This window comes from Melanerpes formicivorus, unplaced genomic scaffold (assembly GCF_026170545.1).
Source record: "Melanerpes formicivorus ecotype bairdi unplaced genomic scaffold, bMelFor1.0.p_v2 SCAF_28, whole genome shotgun sequence".
NCBI classification, from domain to species: Eukaryota; Metazoa; Chordata; class Aves; order Piciformes; family Picidae; genus Melanerpes; species Melanerpes formicivorus.
In genome coordinates this window covers 10,297,775-10,323,440 of record NW_027142380.1, presented here as the reverse complement: position 1 = coordinate 10,323,440, position 25,666 = coordinate 10,297,775, and the positions used below count along the sequence as shown (strand labels likewise).

The 25,666-nt window shown below is 50.3% G+C and overlaps 1 protein-coding gene across 6 annotated transcripts in view; it reads right to left on the bottom strand.

Annotated features, from left to right (window-relative positions):
* The window catches only part of LOC137449153 (contactin-4), a 425,057-nt gene that overhangs the window by 10,804 nt on the left and 388,587 nt on the right, over nt 1–25,666 (bottom strand). For 5 of the 6 annotated variants that reach the window (XM_068154396.1, XM_068154397.1, XM_068154399.1 and 2 more), the window contains 7 exons: nt 12,669–12,844; nt 10,448–10,568; nt 6,865–7,023; nt 5,378–5,527; nt 3,444–3,514; nt 1,605–1,839; nt 666–781 (listed from right to left, as the gene is read on the bottom strand). In XM_068154396.1, the coding sequence (XP_068010497.1) occupies nt 666–781; nt 1,605–1,839; nt 3,444–3,514; nt 5,378–5,527; nt 6,865–7,023; nt 10,448–10,568; nt 12,669–12,844 (1,028 nt within the window). The remainder of the gene's footprint in view (nt 1–665; nt 782–1,604; nt 1,840–3,443; nt 3,515–5,377; nt 5,528–6,864; nt 7,024–10,447; nt 10,569–12,668; nt 12,845–25,666) is intronic. The other variant, XM_068154400.1, reaches the window with a different exon arrangement.

The window sequence follows — 25,666 nt, the reverse complement described above, 5'->3', positions numbered from 1 at the left end:
GCGTCCCGGCTTGGATCAGCAATAGCGTGGCCATCAGGACCAGGAGAGGGATCATCCCCTTGTACTCAGCACTGGGGGTGGCACACCTCAAACACTGGGCTTGGTTTTGGGGCCCTCACTCCCAGAAGGACATTGAGTGGCTGGAGTAGATTCAGAGACGGGCAAAGAAGCTGTTGAAGGGTCTGGAGAATAAGGCTGGTGAGGAGCTGCTGAGGGAACTGGGGGTGTTCATCCTTGAGTAAAGGAGCCTGAGGGGAGACCTCATTGCTCTTTACAGCTCCCTGAAAGGAGGCTGGAGGCAAGGGGGGGTCAAGCTCTTCTCCCAGGGAATATGCAACAGGAAAGATTGTGCCGGGGAAGTTTAGGTTGGACAGGAGGAGCAATTTCTTCCCCCAAAAGGGTTGTCAAGGCCTGGCCCAGGGAGGTGGTGGAGTCCCCAGAAGTTCCCATCCCTGGAGGATGTGGTACTGAGGGACATGGCTTAGTGGTGAGCTGGCAGTGCTGGGTTAATCGTTGGACTTGGTAATCACAAGGATCTCTTCCATCCCAAACCACTCTGTGATGAAACAAGCTGCAGGAAGCCCTCCACCCCATGGCAGGCAGGAGCAGCACCATGGTGACCACCCACTGCATTTCCTCAAGGACACTGAGTTGTGTTTCCATACCTCATAGCCCTGTATCCTTCCTTTGTGCTGGTTCTCCCAAGGGGGTGCCCAAGAAACTTCAACATCTGAGGCAGAAAGACTTCTGGCCAAGACAGTGGTTGGGGCTTTCGTTGGCTCTGGGTAGAGGAGTTAAAAAAGAAATAAAAATCGATCAGAAACGAGGAATTTCCAATTTTCTGTTCAATTATTCCTGAAGTTGAAAGGGATTCAGTTTCCCCAGAGTGTGTGACCAAAGCAACCTTGCACACCTCAGGAGGAAGGGCTGTCAGCCTGTGCCAGACAGGTCCCCTCCTCCACCTGAGGAGTAATCAGGTGTCATTAGCGAGCTGAAGCCAGGCTCCCATGTACTGAAATTAGGACACTGTCTCATTGTGGCCTTCCAGTATCTGCAGGGGGCTACAAGAAAGCTGGGGAGGGACTTCTGAGGGTGTCAGGGAGTGATAGGACTGGGGGGGATGGAGCAAAACTAGAAATGGGGAGACTGAGATTGGATGTTAGGAAGAAGTTGTTCCCCACGAGGGTGGTGAGAGCCTGGCACAGGTTGCCCAGGGAGGTGGTGGAAGCCTCATCCCTGGAGGTGTTTGCAGCCAGGCTGGATGTGGCTGTGAGCAACCTGCTGTAGTGTGAGGTGTCCCTGCTCATGGCAGGGGGGTTGGAACTGGCTGCTCCTTGAGGTCCCTTCCAGCCCTGACAGTTCTGTGATTCTCTAATAGCAGCTGCTCCATGCCTTTGAGTTCCTTCCAGGTTTCAGGAACTTTCTTGCTTACAACTGTTATATTTTTTCCCCTGAGAGTCCAACTGAGCTGCTCTGGCCAGTTTAGGCTGGGGGCAGGTTTCCAACCCACCCCAAAAGGATGCCTCAAGGAGGATGCTAAACCCCGGCAGCCAGGCCAAGCCCTCGCTGTGCGCCCCGCGGTGGGGCCGGGCTCTTGGCTTTACCTTCCTCTGCGGAGTAGACGACGGTGACAGGGCTGAAGGAGCCTTCCCCCTTGTTGTTGTAAACCCCAACCTTCACCTCGTAGGGGGAGAAGGGGGGCAGGGTCTCGTTGCGGAACACGTATCTGGCGGCGTCCGGGGAGGCCACCACGGTCTGCATCCAGCTGATGGTGCCGAAGGGGCGGAAGGCCACCACGTACCCAAAGCCTCCTCCGTTCTGCAGCTCCTCAGGCACCGTCTGTGGGCAAGCAGAGCGTGCTGTCACCTCGGGCACTGTGCAGCTCCCTGGCTGCAGGCTCACCTCTTTCCCAGGCAAACAGCGACAGGACGAGAGGGCATGGCCTGAGGCTGTGCCAGGGGAGGGTTAGGTTGGAGGTGTGGAGAAAGTTCTTCCTAGAAAGAGGAATTGGCCATTGGGATGTGCTGCCCAGGGAGGTGGTGGAGTCACCATCCCTGGAGGTGTTCAAGAAAGGCTTGGATGTGGCACTTGGAGCCATGGTTTAGTTGTCAGGAGGTGTTGGGTATGAGGTAATAGGTTGGACTTGATGATCTCTGAGGTCTTTTCCAACCTTATTGATTCTGTGATTCTATGAAAGGAAAGACCTCTGGACACTTAAGAAAGAGTAAACTGAGTGTTCTGCCAAAACACAAGGGCTGATCTTCCTGTCTTGTGTGTTTTGGAAGCATATTGCAGTCTCTTTAGGAGACACAGAGTGGCTAATTAGTCCAAAGGAGGAGGAAATGTAGCAGGCTGAGCTGTGTGGTGAGGACACGCACACACACAAAGACATTCATAAGGGTTTTATTTAATAACCTTAAAATTCTCTCTGGTGATTCCTGCTGCCAGCTGGGTCAGCAACAGTGCTAAGTGGCATGTCTGGTGAAGTTCATTATTAGGAAAATATGCCAGCTGCATCCCATCAGAGCAGGGAAATATCAGCAGACAAATGACTAAAACTCTGACCTCCACTGCCTGGAGGAATATTAAACACTTCTCAGCTCTGCATCTCCTTTTGCTGCCTTTCCGTAGCAGCAAGGAAAGCCAAAGCCAGGTTGCCACTGCTGCTCTCTGCTCTTAAATCTTTGCTGCCCTGGATCTAGGCTGCATAGAGAAAAGTGTGGCCAGCAGGTCAAGGGAGGGTTCTCCCCCTCCTCTGCTCTGCTCTGGTGAGGCCACACCTGGAATACTCTGTCCAGTTTTGGGCTCCTTAATTCAAGAGACAGAGACCTGCTGGAGAAAGGCAAATAGAGCTGCAAGAGTGGTTGCAGGACTTGAACATCTCTGCTGTGAAGAAAGCCTGAGAGACCTGGGGCTGTGTAGTCTGGAGAAGGCTGAGAGGGGACCTTATCAATGTCTGTAAATATCTAGGGGGTGGGTTTCAAGACAGGGACCTGTTGGAGTGGGGCCAGAGGAGGCCACAGCAATAATGGGAGAGAGTTGGGGTTGTTCAGCCTGGAGATGATAAGGCTCCAGAAAGGCCTTCTGGTGGCCTTTCAGTGCTTCAAGGGACAATCAGAAAGCTGGGGACAGAATTCTGAGCAGGGTCTGTTGTGACAGGACAAGGGGTGATAAACTTGAAAAGGGAGACCTGGAGTAGAGAGAAGGAAGAACTATGCTACACAGAGTGGTGAGACACTGGCTTAAGTTGCCCAGAGAAGTGGGAGCTGGCCCATCCCTGGAACCATTCCAGGCCAGGTTGTCTGGGGCTCTGAGAAACCTGTTCTAGTTGTGGATGTCCCTGCTGACTGCAGGGGGGTGGGACTGAATGATCCTGAAAGGTCCCTTCCCACCCAAACCATTCTGTGGCTCTATGATGCCAGTCGGGGCTGCCCTCCACCTACCTCCCATGTAATGACCAGCTCAGACTTGCTCCCTCCACCTCCACTGACATTAGCTGGGGTCACTTCTGGAACTGCAAGGAAAAGAAACAAAAAGGTGCAGGAGATGAAGGTGGCAGCTGTGAAGGCAGAAGAGCACACTGACATGGAACAGAGCTGCACAGCAGCAGGACTCTGCTGGCCTTCTCCTGCTGGGTACCAGGGATGCTATTAGGAAGTGACTAATTTGCCATGGCAAACAGCACATTAAGAGTGTGTCAATAGCAGTGCATTAGAAGTGTGCCAATTAACTCGTGGATTCAGTCACTAATTGTTTTGTTTAAACATTTGTCTTCCACAAAAAGGGCTTTCATTTTATTTTCCTACGCCATATTCTCCTCCATTACAAGAGAAAGCAGAACCCAGGAGCCATCTGCCAGGGGTTTCCCATATCCCTGCAGCTACCATGCTGAGCCTACACCTTGCTGGGACCCTTTTCCTCCAGGTCAAAAGACAGGGACAGCATCAGGCAGCATGAAAGCTCTCCAACCCAAAGGGCAGCCCAAGGTGGTTGCTCCAACACAGATGGCCCACAGGGTGAGGTCCAAGTTACTCCAAGAACCACAGAAGCATCCAGGGAGTGCTGGCTCTCCAGCTGTGAAGCTCAGACCCCTGCTCTCAACATGCTGTAGCTTTGTGCTTCAACTACCTGAAGGGAGGTTGTAGACAGGCAGAGGTTGGTCTCTTCTCCCAGGCAGCCAGTACCAGAACAAGAGGACACAGTCTCAGGCTGCACCAGGGGAGGTTTAGGCTGGATGTCAGAAAGAAGTTCTATACAGAGAGAGTGACTGCCCATTGGAATGGGCTGCCCAGGGAGGTGGTGGAGTCACCATCACTGGAGGTGTTCAGGAGGAGACTTGATGGGGTGCTTGGTGCCATGGGTTAGTTGTTTAGGTGGGTTGGATTGGTTGATGGATTGGACAAGATGATCTTGAAGGTCTCTTCCAACCTGGTTTATTCTATGTAATTCTATGCAATTGCCACCACACAGATCAAGGGAAACCAGAGGACCTGCTCTCAGAGCTCACCTCTCTCATCAACCTTTCCCCCCCACCCCCAAAAACCCGCCCAAATACATTTGTTGGCTAATCTTTGCTTTCTGCAGGGAAAGGACATGAAGTCTTCCTACACTGCAAGAATCTTGGAGCCCATCAGGAGCTCCACAGCCTCCTTTGCCTGTTCTGTACGCACAAATAATGTGCTGGGAGAGAGGAAAGAGCAATGGGTGCAGGAAGAGCTCCTCAGCTTCCTCTGTTAGCACTATGTCATGGTTTAATGAGCAGCCAGATTGTCCTGTTGTTCCAAAAGGGGAAAAAGAATAATGCTCCAAACGGGGCAAAAGAATAATACTGAGACACAATGGATTGGACAGCACTGGGAAGTTTAACTGGAAAGGCTATTCACAAACTGTGATGCTACACTTACATAGTGGTGAGCACAGCAAAGCATATCAGATACAAAACAATCCACAGTCTGGGCTCAACACCAACCACTTCAAACCAGTGCTCTTCCTTCCCCCACCAGGGGTTTACCATAAGCCCCAGGGCTCTTTCTCCCCCTGCCCCATTTCTAGGCTGGTTCAGGCTGGCCAGGTCCAAACTGCTTCTCCTCATTTCTCTCTCCTGAGACCCATCAGGGCCACACCACACCCCGCATGCCGAGGGCATAACTGCACAGTACAAACACAGCAGGAGATAAGAGAGGTACCTCCCATGGGAGCAGAGAGGGAAGGAAGAGAGAAAATAACTTTGCAGCCACATTTATAGGGGTGCAGGAGGAGATACTCTTATTTCCTGTGTCCACCCACTCGGCTGGCCACTCTGGACACTGGAGGTCTCAACTCTGTAGCCCCTGGCCTCAAACTGCCACACACTGCTGAGTATTTATTTCAGACTCACGAGCTTCTTCAGTTCTTCTCTTCTCTGAAGGTCTGCTGGGCTCTCCAATGCCAATCAGGTTGGCAGCCACCACCCGGAATTCATACTCGACCCAAGGGTTCAGCCCCACCACGGTGGCGGTGAACGTCCTGCCGTCGATGATCTCTGGGACTGGGAGACAGCCACAGGTCAGGGGTGCACCCAAACCCCACATCCACTGATAAAGGCTGCTGAGAAAAGCAGCCTGCAGCTGCCTGACAGGCTAAAAAGGGAGGGAGGCAGGGAGGAAGGAAGGGAGGAAGGGAGGGAGGAATTCCCCTAAGCACAACCTGAGTGAGGGCTGCTAAACCCTTCCTCACTTCTCCAGCGTTTTGTTGGCTGCAGAGAAGGAGCCCAGGGATTCCTGCTCTTGAAGAGGTTCTCCTGGATTGCCACTTTTTTTGGGAAGCAGAGTCTCAGGACAGCAGCTTTTAAGGGGCTTTGTTTCCCCCCTCTTGAAAACACCCTGGCCCTGGAACTTAATTTACTGGTTCCTGGTGCAAAATGAACCTCTGAGGGAAGGAGCAATGACCTCGGGGGGGGGTGTCGGGGGGTGGTTTCCCTCCATCAGGAAAGCAACTCTGCTGAAAGATAAGCCAGATGGCACTGGGCTGGCCCTGAGAGATGTCTGCAGAGACCACAATTACTGTTGTATATCTCCTGTGTGGCAACAAAAGGTAGGAATCCATTCTGGTTTCCCTTAAACATTCATGAGAAAAGTGGATGAGTAACAGCCCTGGCTGGGCCTTCCATCTTTGGGCTGCCAAACTTGAAAGTAGTTAATAAGAGCAGAGCTCTGCAGCCACTGAAATGACTTTTCTCTCCAGGGGCACATCTGCTCCTCTCAGCCCATCTGTGGGACCTGATGGATGTGTTTCCACAGGTGGTGCTCTGTGAAGGGCAGCTGAGGGAGAGGTGATTCTGTCACTCTGCTCTGCTGAGACCTTACCTGGGGCAGTGTCCAGCTGTGGGACCCCCAACCCAAGAGAGACATGGACCTGATGGACTGAATCCAGAAGATGCCACAAAGATGACCAGAGAGCAGCTCTGCTATGGGGACAGGCTGGGAGAGCTGGGGCTGCTCAGCCTGGAGAAGGGAAGGCTCCAGGGAGACCTCAGAGCTGCATTTCAGTATCTGAAGGGGACCTACAGGCAGGCTGGGGAGGGACTGTTTCAAAGGGCTTGTGGAGATAGGCCCAGGGGCAATGGTTTGAGACTGGAGCAGGGGAGATTTAGGTTGGACATCAGGAGAAGTTCTGCACAATGAGAATGGTGAAACACTGGAACAGGCTGCCCAGGGATGTGGTTGAGGCCCCATCCCTGGAGGCATTCAAGCTCAGACTCGATGTGGCCCTGGGCAGCCTGCTCTAGTTGGAGGTGTCCCTGCTGACCGCAGGGGGGTTGGACAAGATGCCCTTGGGGGGGTCCCTTCCAACCTGATACAATGTGTGACCCTATGATGGACCTACCTGTGCTCACTGCTTGCCACCCCACTGAAAAGGGAGTCCTTGCTTGGACAACATACATCGTGATGGGGCTGTGGTTGTCTGCTCCTGGCCTCCAGGACAGCTGAGCTGTGGTGTCAGTGATTTCATCTATTGTCACAGCTTCTGGTGGACCTGGGGGACCTGTTGGAAGGATTACAAGAGAGAGGTGCTTGGAGCTTTGCAGTAGTCCAAGAAAGGAGCACTCCTGGTCTTCTTCTCTTAGTCAGGACAGAGGTTGCCTAGATGAGATTAGAAGGCATGGGAGAGAGATTCAAACCCAGAGACCACAAGCTTCACCCTTGTCTCCAGATGGCTCCATGTGAGCAGCAGCGCTGTGGCAGACCTGAGCTCACCCTGCAGAGCAAGGCACTTGCTGCAGCGCTCGGGATCAGCTCTGCCAGCTCATGGCTGCTGCTGCAGGACTGGCCCCTGGATGAGTAGGAGCAATGGCTGCAGCAAGGATGCACACAGAGGCTGGTGAAGAAGAAAGGGCCTGCCTGGAATGAGCATCGTGTCTGAGGACAGACCAATGTGTTCAGAGACTCAGAGAATGGGTTGGGTTGGAAGAGACCCTTAAAGCTCATTTACTCCAACCTCCTTGCAATGAACAGGGACAGCCTCAACCAGAGCAGGCTGCTCAGAACCCCAGGGATGATTCCAGGGATGGGACTGGGTCCACTTCTGGGCTTCCCAGTTCAAAAAAGACAAGGAACTACTGGAGAAAGTCCACTGGAGGCTGAGAAGATGCTGAGGGGCCTGGAGGATCTCTGTGAGGAGCAAAGGCTGAGAGCCCTGGGGCTGAGAGCCTGCAGAAGAGCAGCCCCAGAGGGCAGCTGAGCAATGCTCAGCAAGAGCTAAAGCATGGGGGGGCAAGAGGCTGGGGCCAGGCTCTGCTCAGTGGTGCCCAGGGACAGCACAAGGGGCAATGGGCACAAACTGGAACCCAGGAAGTTCCATCTGAACAGGAGGAGGAGAAAATTGTTGTAAGGGTGCTGGAGGCCTGGAGCAGGCTGCCCAGAGAGGTTGTGGAGTCTCCTGGTGTGGAGAGCTTCCAACCCCCCCTGGGCATTGTGCTCCTGGGCAAGCTGCTGTGGGTGCCCTGCTGGAGCAGGGGGGTTGGACTGGGTGATCTCCAGAGGTTCCTTCCAACCCCCCCAATGCTGGGATTCTGTGTACTGGTGCCAGGGATCACTTCTGTACATTCATTTGATATTGCCTGGCATAAATAATTGATTTTCATTCCAGGATCCAATTTCTTTTTGTTTTGACCCAATTCCAGTATGGAAAAAACTTCTAAAGATGATCCTGAAAGCTCTAGTCATGCACCAGCTCTTCACCTCCCTCTTCAGTCTCACAGTCCAGGGATACTTCCCAGTTTTTATGGGTTTGGTGAGACAGCTCACAGCACAACACAGCACCACCGGCCTGGACAGAGATGTCCCCACTGATGTTTTCAGAGAGTGAGATCAGTGTTTTTACCACCACCAAGGGGGTCTTTCCTCATGAGTATTTGATGTTCCACTTGCTTGTGATGCTCCTCTTCTTTGTTTACAGAGCCAGCACCAAGGAAATTACCCAACTGAGGCTGCTAGGCAACACTTGTGCACAAACTAACCTGAACTCACACTGCAACAAAAACCTGAGAGCTGGTTTAAGGAGGAGCAACCTCCTGGGGGATGAGAGAAGCAGCTCCAGTACCTCCAGGGACCAAACTCTTTGCCCAGCACCATGGTTCAGAACATCTGTGCTCATAATCCTGTGGGGGAAATGTGGTGGAAAGCCTAACAATATTCTGAGGATAACAGAAATGCCCAGGCAGAGGCCAGGGCACGCTGCTGAGTGAATGTTCAGGGCTAGTCCTGCACATGGCAGTGTTGGGTTAATGGTTGGACTTGGTGATCTCAGAGGCCTTTGCCAACCTCAGTGGCTCTATGATTTCACTCTGGCACAGCTTTGCTAAAGGAGGACTTTCTCATTTCAGTTCTCTCCTCCTCTCACTGAGCTGCCTGAGAACTTGTGTCCCATGGAGAGCAGGCAAACTATGACTTGGGGGTTGACAAGAATTGAGTGTTGCAGGTACAGAGCAGCACCAAAGTTTGCTCTCCTCAAAGCTAATGAGCTGGAAAATATAGATCAGGTATACTGTATGGATCCAGGCTCAGGTTAACTAATTGCATCTCTGCCTGAGTCCTACTTACAGATCCCCTGTGGGTGGTGCTGAATAGATCTTGCAATCACAGGATCATAAAGTTGTTTCGGTTGGAAAGGACCCTTAGGTTCCAGCCATTCTCTCATTACCAAGGCTGGTGCTAACCCATGTCCCTCAGCACCACATCTCTGCCTCTTTGAAACACCTCCAGGGCTGGGGAGTCAGCCACCTCATATCAGTGTGTCCATCAGCAAAGTTCCTGCATCATGTTCATCCCAGCAGTGGAGCCACGCTGCTGGGCAGCAACACAGTGAATAACCTGCATGCTCTTTCTGCTGCACAGGTCTGCAAAGAAACCAGCACAGCTGGTGCAATTCAGGGCATGGATGTGTGTGAGTGTGGCTGTTGTATGAGTGTGTGAAAGAGGAGAAGCTGAGGGAACTGGGCTCGTTTAACCTGAAGAAAATGAGGCTGACAGGAGAGACTCTCTTGGTCTCTACAGCTCCCTGAAAAGAGATTGTTGCAAGGTAGGAGCTGGACTCTACTCCCAGGGGCAAGTGACAGGAGGAGAGTCAACAGCCTCAAGTTGCACCAGGGGAGGTGTAGGTTGGCCATGAGGAACAATTTCTTCCCCCAAAGGGTTGTCAAGCCCTGGCCCAGGCTGCCCAGGGCAGCGGTGGAGTTCCCATCCCTGGAAGGATTTCAAGTCTGTGTCAATGTGGTGCTCAGGGACATGGGTTAGTGGTGACCTGGCACTGCTGGGCTAACTCTTGATGATCTTGAAGGTCTCTTCCAACCAAAAGAATTCTATCAGAGAAGAGAGCCAGAAGATCTCCCCTCAGCCTCCTTTTCTCCCTGCTAACCAGCCCCAGTGCCCTCAGCAGCTCTTCCTGTGCCTGGTAGGGTCGGGTGGGGATTTGCAGGGAAGTTTTGATCATCCATTTTGCACCTCATCAGAAACCAAACCTGACTGTTCAGTCTGTCCACTCCTGGTGCTGCCTGGGAAGCAGGGTGGGTTATTAACCTGTGTGGAGAGCACTATCCTGGTTTCCATCCGGGGAGCAGCAAATTGTGGTGGTGGAGTCCCCATCCCTGAAGGAGTTCCAAAGCTGTGTAGGTGCAAGGCTGAGGGACATGGCTTAGGGATGACCTGGCAGTGCTGGGCTAAAGGTTGGACTTGGTGATCTTAAAGGTCTTTTCCAACCAAAAATGACTCTATTAAAGGATCTCTTTATGTGCTGCTTGAAAACACTCTGAACCCCAGGGGGTACTCAGGGCTTATTTCTTAGTTTAATGACAAGATGCTGAGATCCCAGTGGAACATCCCTGAGCTCAGGAACTGTCCTACCAGCAGCAGAAGATAGAGGAGAGAGGAAGGGAAATTTTACAGCAACAACAACAACAAAATCCAAATACCTCTTACAATCAGGTCTGCAGCAGCTGATAGCTTGTCCACACTTGTTTGCACCATGCAGACGTACTTCCCAGCATGCTTCAGCTGGATGCTTCTGATCATCAAATCACCAGCTGAATCCTGCTGATAAAGTAGGGAAAAGTGGTTACAATTACTTTTTAATGAGTGCTAAACATCATTATCACACGAAGGACACTGTGACTAATGGATTTACTTTACACTGCTGATGAAAACATTAAGCAAGGCAAGCCCTGGCCTATTAAAATGATGTGAGTCTGCCTTGAAGATAAGAGTGGCACTGGTTCTGCAAGGATGGCTCCTACAAGGGCCCAGGGAGCCCTGGTTTGGGTCTGGTGAGCAGTTTCCCCATTAAAGTGACAAAGCTTATGTAGGGCAGGTTTGCTCCCATTCCTCCTGTCCCTCTCTGGCTATCTGGTTCATAGCCTCTCTGACGATGCCCAAGTTGTGTCTGCAGCTAATCCAGGAGCAAAAGGCAGCCCAAGTGCTGAGGCACCTGCAGTGCTTTGCATTCAGGCCAGCATTTGGATTGCCTGGTGCTAAAGATCAGGAGCACAGCTCTCTCTGAGGAAATCTTGCATCACCTAACAGCAGTAATTTGTTTTCCAAATGCCAAGTGCGTGTCTGATTAACTGTTGAATAGAACTAATTAGGTTTCTGGATGTATAGGAGGCTGAAAGCTCTCTCTAATTTCTTCTCCAGGCACAAAGCCTTGGGTACATTGGAACTCTCAGGGTAACCTTGGGATTGGGGCTTTTTCTGACTGAAGAATATTAATAAAGTCTGTGGGGGTTTTGAGCTTTGCAGCCTGATTGGGTTCAGTCTTCAGGAAGAGTTGGTGCTGCTGATGTGCACCATGGTGGCCTAGTTTGAGCAGAGACACAAGACCAGAGCAGATTTTCTCCTCTCCTAATCAAGATAAGTAACTCACAGATTGCACTGGGTTCTAAAGAAGCCTCCAAGGTCATCTTGTCCAACCCCCTGCAGGCAGCAGGGACACCTCCAACTAGAGCAGGCTGCCCCGGGCCACATTGAGTCTGATCTTGCATGCCTTCAGGGACAGGACCTCAACCACCTCCCTAGGCAGTTTGTTCCAGTGTTTCCACTCTCACTGTGCACAACTTCCTCCTGATGTCCAACCTAAATCTGCCCTGCTGCAGTTTCAAACCATTGCCCCTCATCCTATCACCACATCTGAACAGTCCCTCCCCAGCCTTCCTGCAGGTCCCCTTCAGATACCGAAATGCAGCTATAAGGTCTCCCTGGAGCCTTCTCCTATCCACGCTGAACAGCCTCAACTCTCTCAGCCAGGCTTCATAGGAGAGGTGCTCCAGGCCTCTGATCATCTTTGTGGCCTCTCCTGGACCCTCTCCATCAGGTTCATGTCCTTCTTGTGTAGAGGGCCTGGAGATGGACTCTAGATGAGCAGAGCAGAGTGGCCAAATCACCTCATTCCATCTGCTGCCAAGGCTTCTTTTGATGCAGCCCAGGATGTGATTGGCCTTTTGGGCTTCCTTCCTACCTTCTCTCCCTTTTCTTCCCTGTACCTGCCACTTGCTCACGGTCCTAAACAGCAGTGGTAGCCAGGGCTGTATTTAATGAGTGGTCTAACCATTATTTCTCACCCAACTCTTCTCCTAGCTACCAGATTTCCATGACCAAAATCTTTTCAAGCTTCATGTACCCAATTGCCTGGACACTGCAGAAGTCTGTGTTGTCAGTGGGTGCTGAGTGGGATTCCCAGAACCAACCAAGCACCCCAAAGACACCAAGGTGACATTGCCAGGAAAGAGGAATGGCATCTGTGACACTGGGGGGGTGGCTGCAGAGGGGAAAAAAATGCTCATTCTAAGCCTGTGGTTACAAAAGGAGGACGCAGACTGTTCCAGCCAGGGAAAAAACTTCTTCCTTGAGTGAGAAAGCAGTTTGGTTGCAATGAGGAAACCTATTGTAGGAGCTCTGATGTGCAAGGTGAATGCCTCCCTCATGTGAGCAGATTTGAGTCATGCCATCAAGAAATGATAATAATTCCACACCAGCTATAATGAAGAAGTAAACTGGCAGCATGCAACTTCTCAGTCCAGAAGCCACCAGACAACATCTGCTACTATCAACTTAGCCAAGGCCATTCCCTCTCATAGTAGCCCTTTCCCACCTCACTCACTTTTATGACCCTGAGGGGACGACTTCAGTATTAATACTTACTCCTCCAACTCTTTCAAAGTGATCCCCATCTTTTTCAAAGTCTATCAGGTGTCCATTGAATGTCCAGGTAAACATGATGTCTAGGGAGTGGTCATGGGACACCTGGCAAGGCAGGACAATGCTTTCTCCAACAGTGACATCCATGCTGAAAGGAGAGACCATGACCCGCGTTGGATCTACAAACGACAAAGAAAACCAAGGGAGGGAGAGAGAAGGGAGGGAAACCCCAAACATTAATCTTGTGCTGCTGGGAAATGGAGAGACATGCAGAGATGAGAAAGGCTCCTAGGAGGTCTGCCATGACTGCAGCATTCTCATCAGAGCTTGAAATGTTTGCAGTGATCACTTAGGAAGATCCTTAATGCAGGGAGGTTGGAGTAGATGATCTCTAAGGCCCCTTTCAACCTAAGTCGTTCTATGGTTCTATGATTTTATCCTCTGACAGCCTTCTCTTACTGATAGATTCAAACACCATTAGTGTGTCCTCCAGGATCCTCTTCTAGCCACCATCCTGATGAACAAGGCAAAAAGAAAAGGCTGGAAGAGAGTGCAGAAACTCTACAAGGCCTGGGTAGGAAAAGCTTGGGCATCAGAGATCATTTCATTGCAATCCTCTTACTTCAAAGATTTGTTTCACAGTCGCACATTGCACACCATGGCCATCAAACCAACTGGTTTGTTGCTCCTAAATGAAGTCCTGTTTGAAGAAGGAAGGACCCCCCAAGAATAAATACAAATGAGTGATATGAATCAAACCTTTCACCCCAAAGATCTGCCCCAGTAAGCCAAGTCCTGCAGGAGTGTTGGATGGAAGGGGGTTGGGGCAGAATGTGGCTCTGGGTGTAGGAACTCTTCTGCCTGACATGCAGGTTTGGGCCAGTTAGTAGGTCAGGCTGGCTCAGTTTTTAGGACCTCTGTGTTCTTACACAAGATGTCAGTGACCTGTTGAGCAAGAACTGAGCAACTACTGGGGGGAAGTGGAGCAGAAGGGTGATGAGAAAGGACATAAACATGATGACACTTCTCAAGGGAAGCCCCCAGCCCTGGGTGGTGTCTGTGATGAAGCAAGTTCTGCCTGATGAACGTGGGCAGCAGCACAGAGCAGCTCCACCTTAGGCTTCAGGACTAATCCCTTACCCACATCTGGAGCTGTTTTTCACTTCAGTCGTGCAGGGGCAGCAAATTGGTGGCACAGAAGGATAAGCCATGACACATTATGCAGACTTCAGCTCCTCACCTGTGCCTGTGAATTCCCTCTGCCCCCACAGCTAACGTTTGTCTTTCATATATGTTGACAAAAATGCAGGGATTTCTTATTTATTTTTTTTTCCTACAGGGTCTCAGAGGAAAGGAAAAGGAAGGGAAAAAAAATTGCTTAACAACCAGACTGAAAGTCTGGAAATCATATCCAGGCAGGTAGTTTTGCCAAGTCCAAAAGTCTCTCCTGCACAGCTGTCACGCAAAAATACTACAAGCATTTAGAATCACAGAACTGTCAGGGCTGGAAGGGACCTCAAGGAGCAGCCAGTTCCAACCCCCCTGCCATGGCCAGGGACACCTCACACCACAGCAGGTTGCTCACAGCCACATCCAGCCTGGCTGCAAACACCTCCAGGCAGGAGGCCCCACCTCCCTGGGCAACCTGTGCCAGGCTCTCACCACCCTCCTGGGGAACAACTTCTTCCTAAAGAAGTCATCCCCTGGTGTATGAACCCAAAATCTTAACTACTTCTCCCACAGACTGTTGGCCAACTAATTAATTTTCTGCTAAAATCAAGAGGATATGGCCACAAGGATGCTCACAGAGCAGAACTGCTCACTGAGCAGAACTGCTCACCACAATTCAGGGCATGCACAGAAGCTGGTCCTGGGTTTTCAAAGACCTCACCATAAGTGTGCAGGAGGTGGGGAAAGATTTCATCACTGACTGTAAAGGCTTCAGATCAAGTCCTTGGGGACTTGGCTGTATTAGGTTCTATATTTTGGGTTCATCTGTAATAAAATAGTAGTGATAGGATGAGAGAGAATGGATAGAAGCTTGAGGGCAGATTTAGACTGGAGATTAGGAGGAAGTTCTTTGCAGTGAGGGTGGGGAGACAGTGGAACAGGTTGCCCTGGGAGGCTGTGGATGCCCTCTCCCTGGACATGTTCAAGGCCAGGCTGGATGAGGATTTAAGCAATCCAGGGTAGTTGCAGATGTCCCTACCAAAGGCAGGGGGATTTGAACTGGATGATCTTTAAGGTCCCTTCCAACCCAAACCACTCTGTGAATCTATGGAAAGAAAATAACTCTCGGCAGAACCTCAGTAGCTTCATTAATTGATACAGGCAAAGCACTTGGACTTTCTTAGACCTGAGTTGTGTAAGTACAGGTTACTGAACTCATGTCTGATTACTGCCCAAACTGATGGTATTGCTTTTGTACAACTGGTGTATCAAGATTTACAGCCACTGAAATTCAAGACTAAAGGGGGAATGGAATGAAGCTGGAAGTGGGGAGATTCAGGCTGGAGGTGAGGAGGAAGTTTTTCACCATGAGAGTGGTGAAGCCCTGGAATGGGTTGTCCAGGGAGGTGGTTGGGGCCCCGTCCCTGGAGGTGTTTAAGCCCAGGCTGGATGAGGCTGTGGCCAGGCTGATCTAGTGTGGGGTGTCCCTGCCCATGGCAGGGGGGTTGGAACTAGATGATCCTTGTGGTCTCTTCCAACCCTGACTGATACTATGAAGACCTGGAGCACCCCAAGCTCAGGATGCTAGTTCAGTGCCTGACCTGTGGTGGAGCTCAGGCACACAATCACTGACATTCCTTTCAGCATCCTAAGTTCATCCCCTGCCATGCTCAAAGCCCCCATGAAATATTTATGAAGGACTTGACTGAGATGAAGAAGGTGACTCCCACAAAGCCCTGAGCTGTCCCACTTGAGTCCTCCAGTGACCCATGTAAGCTGTGGTCCTTAAACAGTGTCAGCACCGAGCTTTTGCTGCAGCTAACCCTTGCCTCCACAGCCACTTGTCTGCAAGAGGTGAGAAGTCTGCACCATGAACCTGATTCTTCCTGCTGCAATGCTGACAGCTCAGGAAAAACTAAAGAATTAAAAAGGTGTTTGCCAAAGATCTGCTTTCCACAGCTCTTGTGGCTGCTGTAGGAACTGCAAGTGCCTGGTGTCTCCAAAAATCAGGCCCCCAGCTCCCAATACAGTCACCTCAAGAAGCATTGCAGCTGAGAATCATGCAGCCATAGAACAGTTGGGTTGCAAGGGATCTGTGGAGCTCATCCAGTCCCACCCCCCTGCAGTCAGCAGGGACTTCTGCAACTAAAGCAGGCTGCTCAGAGACCAAAACAAACTGACCTGGAATACTTCCAGGCATGGAGCATCTACTCACTGGGAAACCTGGACCAGGATATCACCACCCTCAATGCAAAAGATTTCTTCCTTCTCTCTAGCCTGAAACTCCCTCCTTTAATTCACTCCTTGTCCTGTCACAACAGACCCTGCTCAAAACTCTGTCTCCAGCTTTCTGATCAGCCCTGTAATACTGCAAGGCCACCAGGAGGTCTCCTTGGAGCCTTCTCTTCTCCAGGCTGAACAACCACAGCTCGCCCAGCCTGGCCTCACAGCAGAGGGCTTCCAGCCCTGCCAGCATTGCCGTAGCCTCCTCTGGCCCTGCTCTGCCAGGCCCCTGTCTGTGCTGTGCTGAGGACTCCAAAGCTGGCCCCAGCACTGCAGGTGGGGTCTCAGCAGAGCACAGCAGAGGGGCAGAATCCCCTCCCTCCATCTTCAACCCATGCTGCTGGGGATCGACCCAGGGCTCAGCTGGGTCTGAGCTGTGACTGCACAGTGACAGCTCACATCCAGCTTTTGTGCTCCATCCTAAAGATCTTTTCCAACCTAAAGAATTGTGTGGTTCTAGGACTTTTATTCATCAGTAACACCAAGTCCTTCTCCACAGGGCTGCTCTCCATCCCTTCATCCCCCAGCCTGGATTGATACCGAGGATTGCCCTGACCCAGGTGCAGGCCCTTGTGTTGATGTTCCCAGGGGCACACTTCTCAAGCTTGTCCAGAATATTATCTAATCTCTTATCCACAGAATACAAATATAGCCTCTAAATAACACAAATACATTCTCTCTATAAAACAAATCTATTCTCTCTATAAAACAAATACATTATCTATACCAACAGAGATATATCCTCTCTACAACACAAATATATTCCCTATACCAAACCAAATATATTCTGCTCTATACAATACAAACACATTCTCTACACAACACAAATATATTCTCTAGTAGCTGAACCCCCCCCCCCAGGAATGGTGTGCGGGGTGTTCAGGTTGGAAATGACCTTTAAGAGCACCTGAATCCATTCTGGGAATTTGTGGTAGAGCTCAGTGACAAACGATGAGCAAGGATGGCTCTGACCCAAGCCATGCCCAGCAGGAGAGTGAGCTCCAGCAATGCACTCTACAAATCACCCCAGGAGAACACTTACCCATCTTTTCTCAGAGACTGGCAAGGCTGAAAACCAAAGCCATCCCTCCCCTCCCTGCCTTTCACACCCTTAGCAGGGCAGCAAATGGACCAAGGTTACCCAGAAGCCAGCTGAGGATTGAGTGTGGGCACAGCTTGGTCACAGGCAGCCAAGGGACAAGCTGAATGATTAGGCTTTGCAGTTTCAAACCCTCTAACATAGGCACTTGGAAATGTTGGGGAGTGCTTTAATGATCCCTGGATGGTCTTGGTTAGCATCACCAAGTCAATAATGATAACAAAAAAGACTGTATTGGGTTTTTTTTTGTTGTTGGGTTTTTTCCCCCTGAGCTAGCTACTCCTTTATTTATGCTCTTGCAAGGCAAGAGAGGAAATCTAGGGAGACAGATACTGCAGGAGAGCTGATCTTAATGCTCTGTTACTGTCCTGACCCATCTAAGTGCATGTTACTCTCCTTAGATGTCAAGGACAGTTAATTTTCGAAGTGATTTTGGTGAGATTCTCCTTTGGAGCACTCTGGGACATTTTGAGACAGTGTTTAAGAAAGTAAAACATTCAGCTGCAGCTAAAGGGTGAGAATTGCTACCAGTAATGTCAGCCCTGCTTCCTGAGCCCCCCAGAGAAAGAAGCAGAAGTGCCTGGCATTTCCCAGCTCTCCTGCAGAGAGTACAGGTGAAACCAAGCCAAGTTGTTCCAGCTCAGCTCTGAAAAAGTTCACTAAGAAGAGGTTTTGGGAGGAGAAAGAAGCGAATGCTGCATGGTGGTGGGGATGCTCTCAGGGGATGAGAAACCTTCTGCCACCAAGAGGTGAAATCATCTTTGGATTTCTTGCCTCAAATGGGAAAGAGTGAGAGAGAGAAAAATAACCACACTGTGATGCAAACGCATTCAGTAGGTGTCCTGAAGGTAGAGCATATACAGGGACAGCAGACACCCACCTGGGCTTGGCCTTGCTGCTGGAGACCTTCCCTGCAGAGCCCTGAGAGCTTCACAGCCCAGGACTTCCAGCCTGTGCTGGGACACAGCAGCCTGCTTGGTGGTTGTCTGTAGGTGTCACTGAAGGCTCAGGGAAGCAGGGAAGCTCCCTCTCAGCCTTCCTTTGATGCTGGCATTTCCAGGAGCACTCTGTGTGACGGAGGTGGCACTCTGTAGTTTCATGGGCAGCTTTCCCTGAGTGCCAGCCAGGTTGGCAGTGCACGGAGCAGCTGAGGTTGCAGGGTGTCACTGGAGCTGAGATGGTTTGAGAAGCACAGGGATGGTCCTCAGCTGGAGCAGACCTGTGCTTCCACATGGGACAGCTCTGGATGTCTTCAGCCCTGGCCTCACTAACAGAGTGTGATGAGGCAGGCTGAGCTGTCACAGAATCCCAGCCCAATGAGGGCTGGAAGGGACCTTTGGGGATCATCCAGTCCAACCGCCCTGCTAAAGCAGAGTCACCCACAGCAGGCTGCCCAGGTGGGTTTAGAACCTCTCCAGAGATCCCTCCCTTACCTGTTTTTCTCCTGCCTTCCACCCCTTCATTTTCTGGCTGCAGCACATTGCAGAGATTTCAGCCTGTTCCTGAGCGACTGAACGCCTTTGCTTTCTATCAGCAGAGGTTTTAACCAAGTTCTCTTGCTAGCTTCCAGTTTGTGAGCAGAAAGGGAGCTGAGCAGCACTTCCCATCTGCAGCCAGGCTGTAATTGCCTGGCTGTGTCCCTCGTCCCCTGCTCAAGTGAACCTGTCATTAGCTGTTAGTGCCGCCGGCACTCCGCTGCTCATTTCGGGAAGCTCTGAAGCATTTCTGAGCTGCACGAACCAGCAGGCTGCAGGCAGCAGCAGGGGTACGGTCTGAGGGTGACAATTACCCAGTCTGAGAAGAGAACCAGCCCACCCCTGATTTCCTATTGATTGGGTGTCCATTAGGAAGGATTACTTGTTTAGGGTAAACAGCTTTGCATGGCTGCTTCTGCCTGGTGTAGCTCCCGCAGCGCCAGGCTGTGTCACATCGATCCGCAGGGCAGGACACAGCAGGGACACCATCCACGGGGGTGTGACACAAGGGACACAAAATGAATCAGAGGCTGGCACTCAGGGATGAGGCATTTTTCTTATGGGGGAAAAAAATAATCATAGAATCAGAGAACTGTCAGGGCTGGAAGGGACCCCAAGACTCAGCCAGTTCCAACCCCCCTGCCATGGGCAGGGACACCTCACACTGCAGCAGGTTGCTCACAGCCACATCCAGCCTGGCTGCAAACACCTCCAGGCAGGAGGCTTCCACCACCTCCCTGGGCAACCTGTGCCAGGCTCTCACCACCCTCATGGGGAAGAACTTCTTCCTCACATCCAATCTCAATCTCCCCATTTCTAGTTTTGCTCCATTCCCCCCATTCCTATCACTCCCTGATGCCCTCTAAAGTCCCTCCCCAGCTTCCTTGTAGCCCCCTTCAGATACTGGAAGGCCACAATTAGGTCTCCTGGGAGCCTTCTCTTCTCCAGACTGAACAACCCCAACTCGGTCTGTCCTCATAGCAGAGCAGCTCCAGCCCTCTGCTCATCAGTTCAGAGCATGTGAATATCTCTGGAATGATAGAAGAGGGCAAAGCGAGAAGCAGTGTCACCTGTGCTGTACCTATCAGCAAGATTTCAACTTTCCAGAGGGTTTTTCCCCACCTAGAGACAGGCAGACCTGTGTGTGTTAGATGGTTCCTTGGCATCCCATTTGCAGTTGTGCTCATTTCCAGTTTGGCTCACTTGGGGTGCTGGGGAAGAGCCTCTTTAGCCTGAGCAGCCTGAGAGGGGATCTTCTCAGTGTGGATCAGTTGCTGAAGGGTGGGGGGCAAGAGGATGGGGCCAGGGATACCAAGTGGCAGGACAAGGGGCAGTAAGCACAAACTGGAACCCTAGGAGGTTCCATCTGAACAAGAGGAGAAACTGGAATCCTGGAGGTTCCATCTGAATAGAAGGTGAAACTTCTTTGAAGGTGCTGGAGACCTGGAGCAGGCTGCCCAGAGAGGTTGTGGAGTCTCCTTGAGTGGAGAGCTTCCAATCCCCCCCGGGCATTGTGATCCTGGGCGAGCTGCTGTGGGCGACCTGCTTGAGCAGAGGAGTTGGACTGGATGATCTCTGGAGGTTCCTTCAACCCCTCCATGCTGGGATTCTGTGGGAGGCTGAGTACTTTGCTCTGCTGGGAAGGGATTCAGCGATCCTAATAACCACAGAGCCTTTCTGTTAAGGCTCTCAAAGAACTCAGTAAACACCGAGCTGTGCTTTGCCAGCCCTGGCTGCTGGAGGAATAGAGAGTATTTTCCTGTAATAAAGGGCTGAACTGTAGCATGCTCAGGAGACACAGCTCCAGTGGTTGGCCTCGAGTCAGTGGAATTGAGCATCTCAGATTTAAATAAATAAATAAAGAGTAGATAATGTCAACATTTCCACTGCTGGCTTCTGAAACCCAGGCACCTAAAAGCTAAATGGCTATTCAGACATCTATCCTGGCCCAAAGGAGCAGGGGAAAAGGGGAACGAAGACAAAGGAATGCTCAGGTTTTGGCAGGATAAAATACTGAAGACCTCAGAAGGCTTCCCCAAACTTACTGGTGCCTTCAGACTGTTCTGCTTATAAGGGAGAATGTCCATGATGTTGCAAAGGCTTTTTCACAGAATCCCAGCATGGTGGAGGCTGAAAGTGACCTCTGAAGATCATCCAGTCCAACCCCTCTGCTAAAGCAGGGCACCCTCAGCAGCTTGCCCAGGAGCACAATGGCCAGAGGGCGTTGGAAGCTCTCCAGAGAAGGAGACTTCACACCCTCTCTGGGCAGCCTGCTCCAGGCCTCCAGCACCCTCAAAGTGATTTTTATCCTTCCTTTCTTTTTCCATTCTTGCCCATTACACTTTATCCACCATTTGTTTGCACTTCCGTGCTCCTGGGTTTGGTTAACAGAAGCTGATGGGAATTCTGGAAGAGGTCCTGCTTCTCCCCTTTACTGTTTTGCCTAAACAGGGAAAAATTGTTGCAAATATTCCTGGCTTTGAAGGAGAAAAGTATTACAGAAAGACACAAATCAGGCAGTGAAAGCAGCAACAGGCAGGAGAAACATGGGCTGGCTCTTGAGCTGGGAAAACCAGAGAGCAGTGCTTGGTTTTCCTGCTGAGGGATATGTATGTTTGTTTCAAGCAGATAAGGAGCATTAGTATCCCACCTGTGATAGTCAGAGGGCACATCTGAGTTAAATACAGCAAGCAGCAAAAATGCAGGGAGGAGGACATTGATTCCTCGCTGGACAAGAGGAGACCAGCTAGACCAAAGTCATTTCAGCACATGAGGCTCTGACTCTCCACATCATGCGGTGTGATAGGAGCATGCCAGGGCATCTGTTAGCTGCTTAATGAAAGGCAGTGTGGATGACAAGGTAATTTCAGGTTCAAGCATGAATGCTCAAGTGCAAGAGTTGATGTTCAATTACCAGATGCTTCGAACAAGCAGCTAAGACAAAGGCGAGCGGTGCCAAGCACACGGAGCTGCATCCAGCGCGAGGGGAAAGGCACAGAGCTGCTCCTCCCTGGGCTCCATTCCCATTCTCCTTGCTGATATTCCTTCTGTGGACCTAGGCAGCTAAGCTGTAGTTTCAAGTTTGATTAACCATCTAATTACTTAATGTTCCTAACCACTCATTAGTGTTAATGGTAAAGCTCCAGCTCTGTTTTGGTTTTTTTTCTCTCTCCCTCCCTGGATGAAAAGAAGATAATTTGAAACAGGATTTTCTTGGGGGTGAGCTATAGCTCAGGGCTCACTCATCCTCTCTTTTGGAATGCCAGTGTGTTTACTGTTTTGATTTTGCCTTTTCTCAGGGGGAGTTAATAAATGCATTGCAGATCAGTGTCGTCTGTTTTGCAATGACACTTGACACCACTGTGTTGATTTCAAAGCAAGGAGTGTCTGCAGGTAATAAAAATCAATCTGGGGTGGAATCACCTGTTTTCTATGAGCAATCAAAGAGTCAAACTCCAAGAGTTGAATACTTAGGTGTGCTCCAACACCTATTTCTCTCCTATCTGTGACCAAAACATTTACCCAAGACCATAAAGATAAAAGCCTCTAAGACCTGACTAGCAAAATTCCGAGAGCTCTTAGTGCTCTGGGCACCATCAGATACTGTGAGATATGGTGAAGAGAGGAAAATACAAGCCTGAGCTAAAGAAATCACTAATCAATGGATAACTAAACACACAGGAAACTACAGCTGTCCTAGAATCACAGAATCATAGAATGGTTTGGAGGGAAAGGACCTCCAAAGCTCATCCAGTGCAACCCCCCTGCAGTCAGCAGGGACCTGCTCCACTAGATCAGGCTGCTCAGAGCCTTGTCCAGCCTGACCTTGAATACTTCCAGGGATGGGGCCTCAACTGGCTCCCTGGGCAACCTGTTGAACATGTTCCACCAACCTCGTGGTGCAGAACCTGCCCCTAACATCCAGTCTTAATCTGCTTTGCTCTCATTTCAAACCATTGCCTCTCATCCTCTCACTACAGGACTTTGCAAACTGTCCCTCTGCAGCCTTCTTGTAGCCCTCTTCAGGTGCTGGCAGGCCACTATTAGGTCTCCCTGGAGCCTTCACTTCTCCAGGCTGAACAACCCCAGCTCCCTCAGCCAGTCCTGGTAGGAGAGGGCAGATTCACTGAGTACTTTATGGGGCCAAAAATTAAGATAGCCAAAAGGAAGATTAAAAGAAAATGGGGAAAGTATTGAGAAGATTTGGCCTTTATAGTGTCATAGACATGAGCTGTGATGAGTCCTAGACAGGCTTTCAGGAGCAGGCATGTGGCTTTTGCTGTTCTTTTCCATGTACTCAAGACAAGTAACTGGTTTATAATGAACATTTCTTCACAGAAAACTTTGCAGCACTTGCACTATCCTCTGGTGTGTACTGTGCTAGCTCAGCCTAACAAAATGTAATCTTATTAGAAGTGAAAGGGCTACTATCACAGTTCAGAATAGGGGATTTAGGTCTGAAGTAGGCTGAAGTCACTTCTCTGATTTTAGACAGATATGTGACTGATGCTCTGGAGCTTTCCATCAAATAGCCTCATGGTCTGGATACGATGTGTGACTGAGTCACTTTGGGTCATAACCCTTCCCTCTGCAAGCACACTGAGTCGGGCTTAGTGGCTGCTGAGGGACAAGGTTTCGCACCATGGTTTAGCTGGGTAATGGTTAGACTCAATGATCTTTAAAAGCCTTTTCCAATCTGAATGGTTCCATGAGTCTATGTAGTCAGGCAGCGCCGAGCTCTGGCCACGAAGACAGTGAACCATGGCCATGTATTTAATGGGGATTAAGGAAAGGAAGAGGGTGGAAGGTCTGACCTTTCCTGCAAGAGCAGACACTCTGATTCAGCAGTACACAAGGCTGAACTAGACATTTAGGGCACACTAAAATTGCTTTCCTGAAGGGGGATTCTTATCTTGCAGTTTACTTGGTTTTGATCTCACCACATCAGAATGGCAGCAGCAGCGTGGGGACACACAATGAGTTTTAGCTAAGTGCTTCAGCACATCACCTGAGCCCCTTCCTCTTAGGCAGCCTCTGCTTTCTGTTGGTGTGGGTGAGGGTTTGGTGTGGGTTGGTTTGTTTTAAGAGGAGAGTTTAGATGTTGTTTCTTGTGACTGCACTCCTGACTGTCCTTCCAGCTGCCGAAGATCCCTTCAGGAGCAGCAGCTTCCTCCTCGGCCTCACTCAGAGTTCAGAGCTGAACTGCAGCTGAGCTACAAGTTATTACCATATTTCCTAAACTGACAGTGAAAAAGAGCTTCCCACAGATTGAAAACTGTCTAAACTTGCTGTAAGAGTCTCCCTCCTAGGAATTAATGCCTCCCACCTCCCCAGGCAGGTTCCAGGCAGTCGATCACGGGGCCTGCATTTCGGCACGCTGGATGCGATCTGCTGGCTGAATAATAAATGAAGGTTAATTTCAATCTGAAAACACAGTAAGAACAGAACTGCATCAGAAGACACAGGGGAAGGGGAGGGCTGTGCCATTACAGCAAATCCAAAGGCAAAAATACATGAAAATATATCCACTCCACTGCGAGTACAGAGAGTGTTACTTAAATAGCACAAGGGCACAATACTTTTTTAACCTCCCTTTTACCTAGCGCAGCGCAATCTTATCAAATCAAGCTCTCTCCACACAATTGTGACAAAGAAAATCATAGGTAATGGGGTCTGGAGATGACAATCCAAATCTGCCACTCAGAGAGATTTGTACTTGCTCTTTATGGCGGCGTGGAGCTGTGCCTGATTACACTCCAACCCCCCAAAACATCCCTCCTCTATCCCTTTGCGTTTTGGCCTAAAATAAAAGCCCCTCCGCTTCGGGGGTGCCTGAAGTGAAACCAGTGTGTGTGACAAAGGACCGAGCAGCCTGTGACACGCTTTACAGACGGCCCTGTGAATTCCAGGTGTCACCTTTTGCGGGCTATTGATTGCGACCGGCTGATATCCCTCCTTTCAAGTGTGGCATAATCTACTGTCATTGCAAAAAATGATGGCCATCACACCGAGAAGGTTAATCAGATACAGGAGGAATCATATCTAATCTCTGATAAATTGCAAGTCACTCAAGGATCAATCACCCTCCTCCTTCTCACACAAGCCAGAGGTAATTGTGCACGTGTCATGCTTCGCCTTGCGGCCCGCGGCAGCCAAACAGCATTTTGCCCCTTTCAGCAGCTGAGCCTGGTTGAGAGGGTTGATTTGTGGCACTTTAAAATATGGTTTTGAATAGGAATGGCCATAAATAAAACACATCCAGGAAGAAGGAAGCAGCAGAAATACGATAGGCAGGCGCTCAAAGGGCAGAATTATGAAGTGACTGGCAGAGGCTTTGCATTTTTATGGGACACTTTGTCTTCTAGGTCTTTCCTATCCCTTTATGGGACACTTTGTCTTCTAGGTCTTTCCTATCCCTTTATGGGACACTTTGTCTTCTAGGTCTTTCCTGTCCAAGTTCTGTGACTTTAATCTCCAACCTCCTCATCAGGACCAAGATGTTAGGAATTAGCTGACATGCAAGAACAAAGCCCAAATTAAGTGGCATTATGAACAGATGCTGCTTGAGCTGCCAAACTCACACCAAAACAATCACTACCTGGACTTGCCAGCCTCCCAAAAAAGAAGCCATGGCTTAACCATCCTTAACATCACCTAGATCAAGTCTCACATGTGCCATGTTGAAGGGCAACCAAGCTGGTGAGGGGTTTGGAGCACAACCCTATGAGGAGCAGCTGAGGGAGCTGGAGGTGTTTAGCCTGGACAAGAGGAGTCTCAGGGGTCAATGGAACGTGCTGCCTAGGGAGGTGGTGGAGTCACCATCACTGGAGGTGTTCAAAAAGAGCCTGGATGAGAAACTTGGTGCCATGGTTTAGTTGATTAGATGGTGTTGGGTGATAGGTTGGACTTGATGATCTCAAAGGTCTTTTCCAACCTGGCTAATTCTATATTCTGTGAGTGTCTTGGGCTAAGCT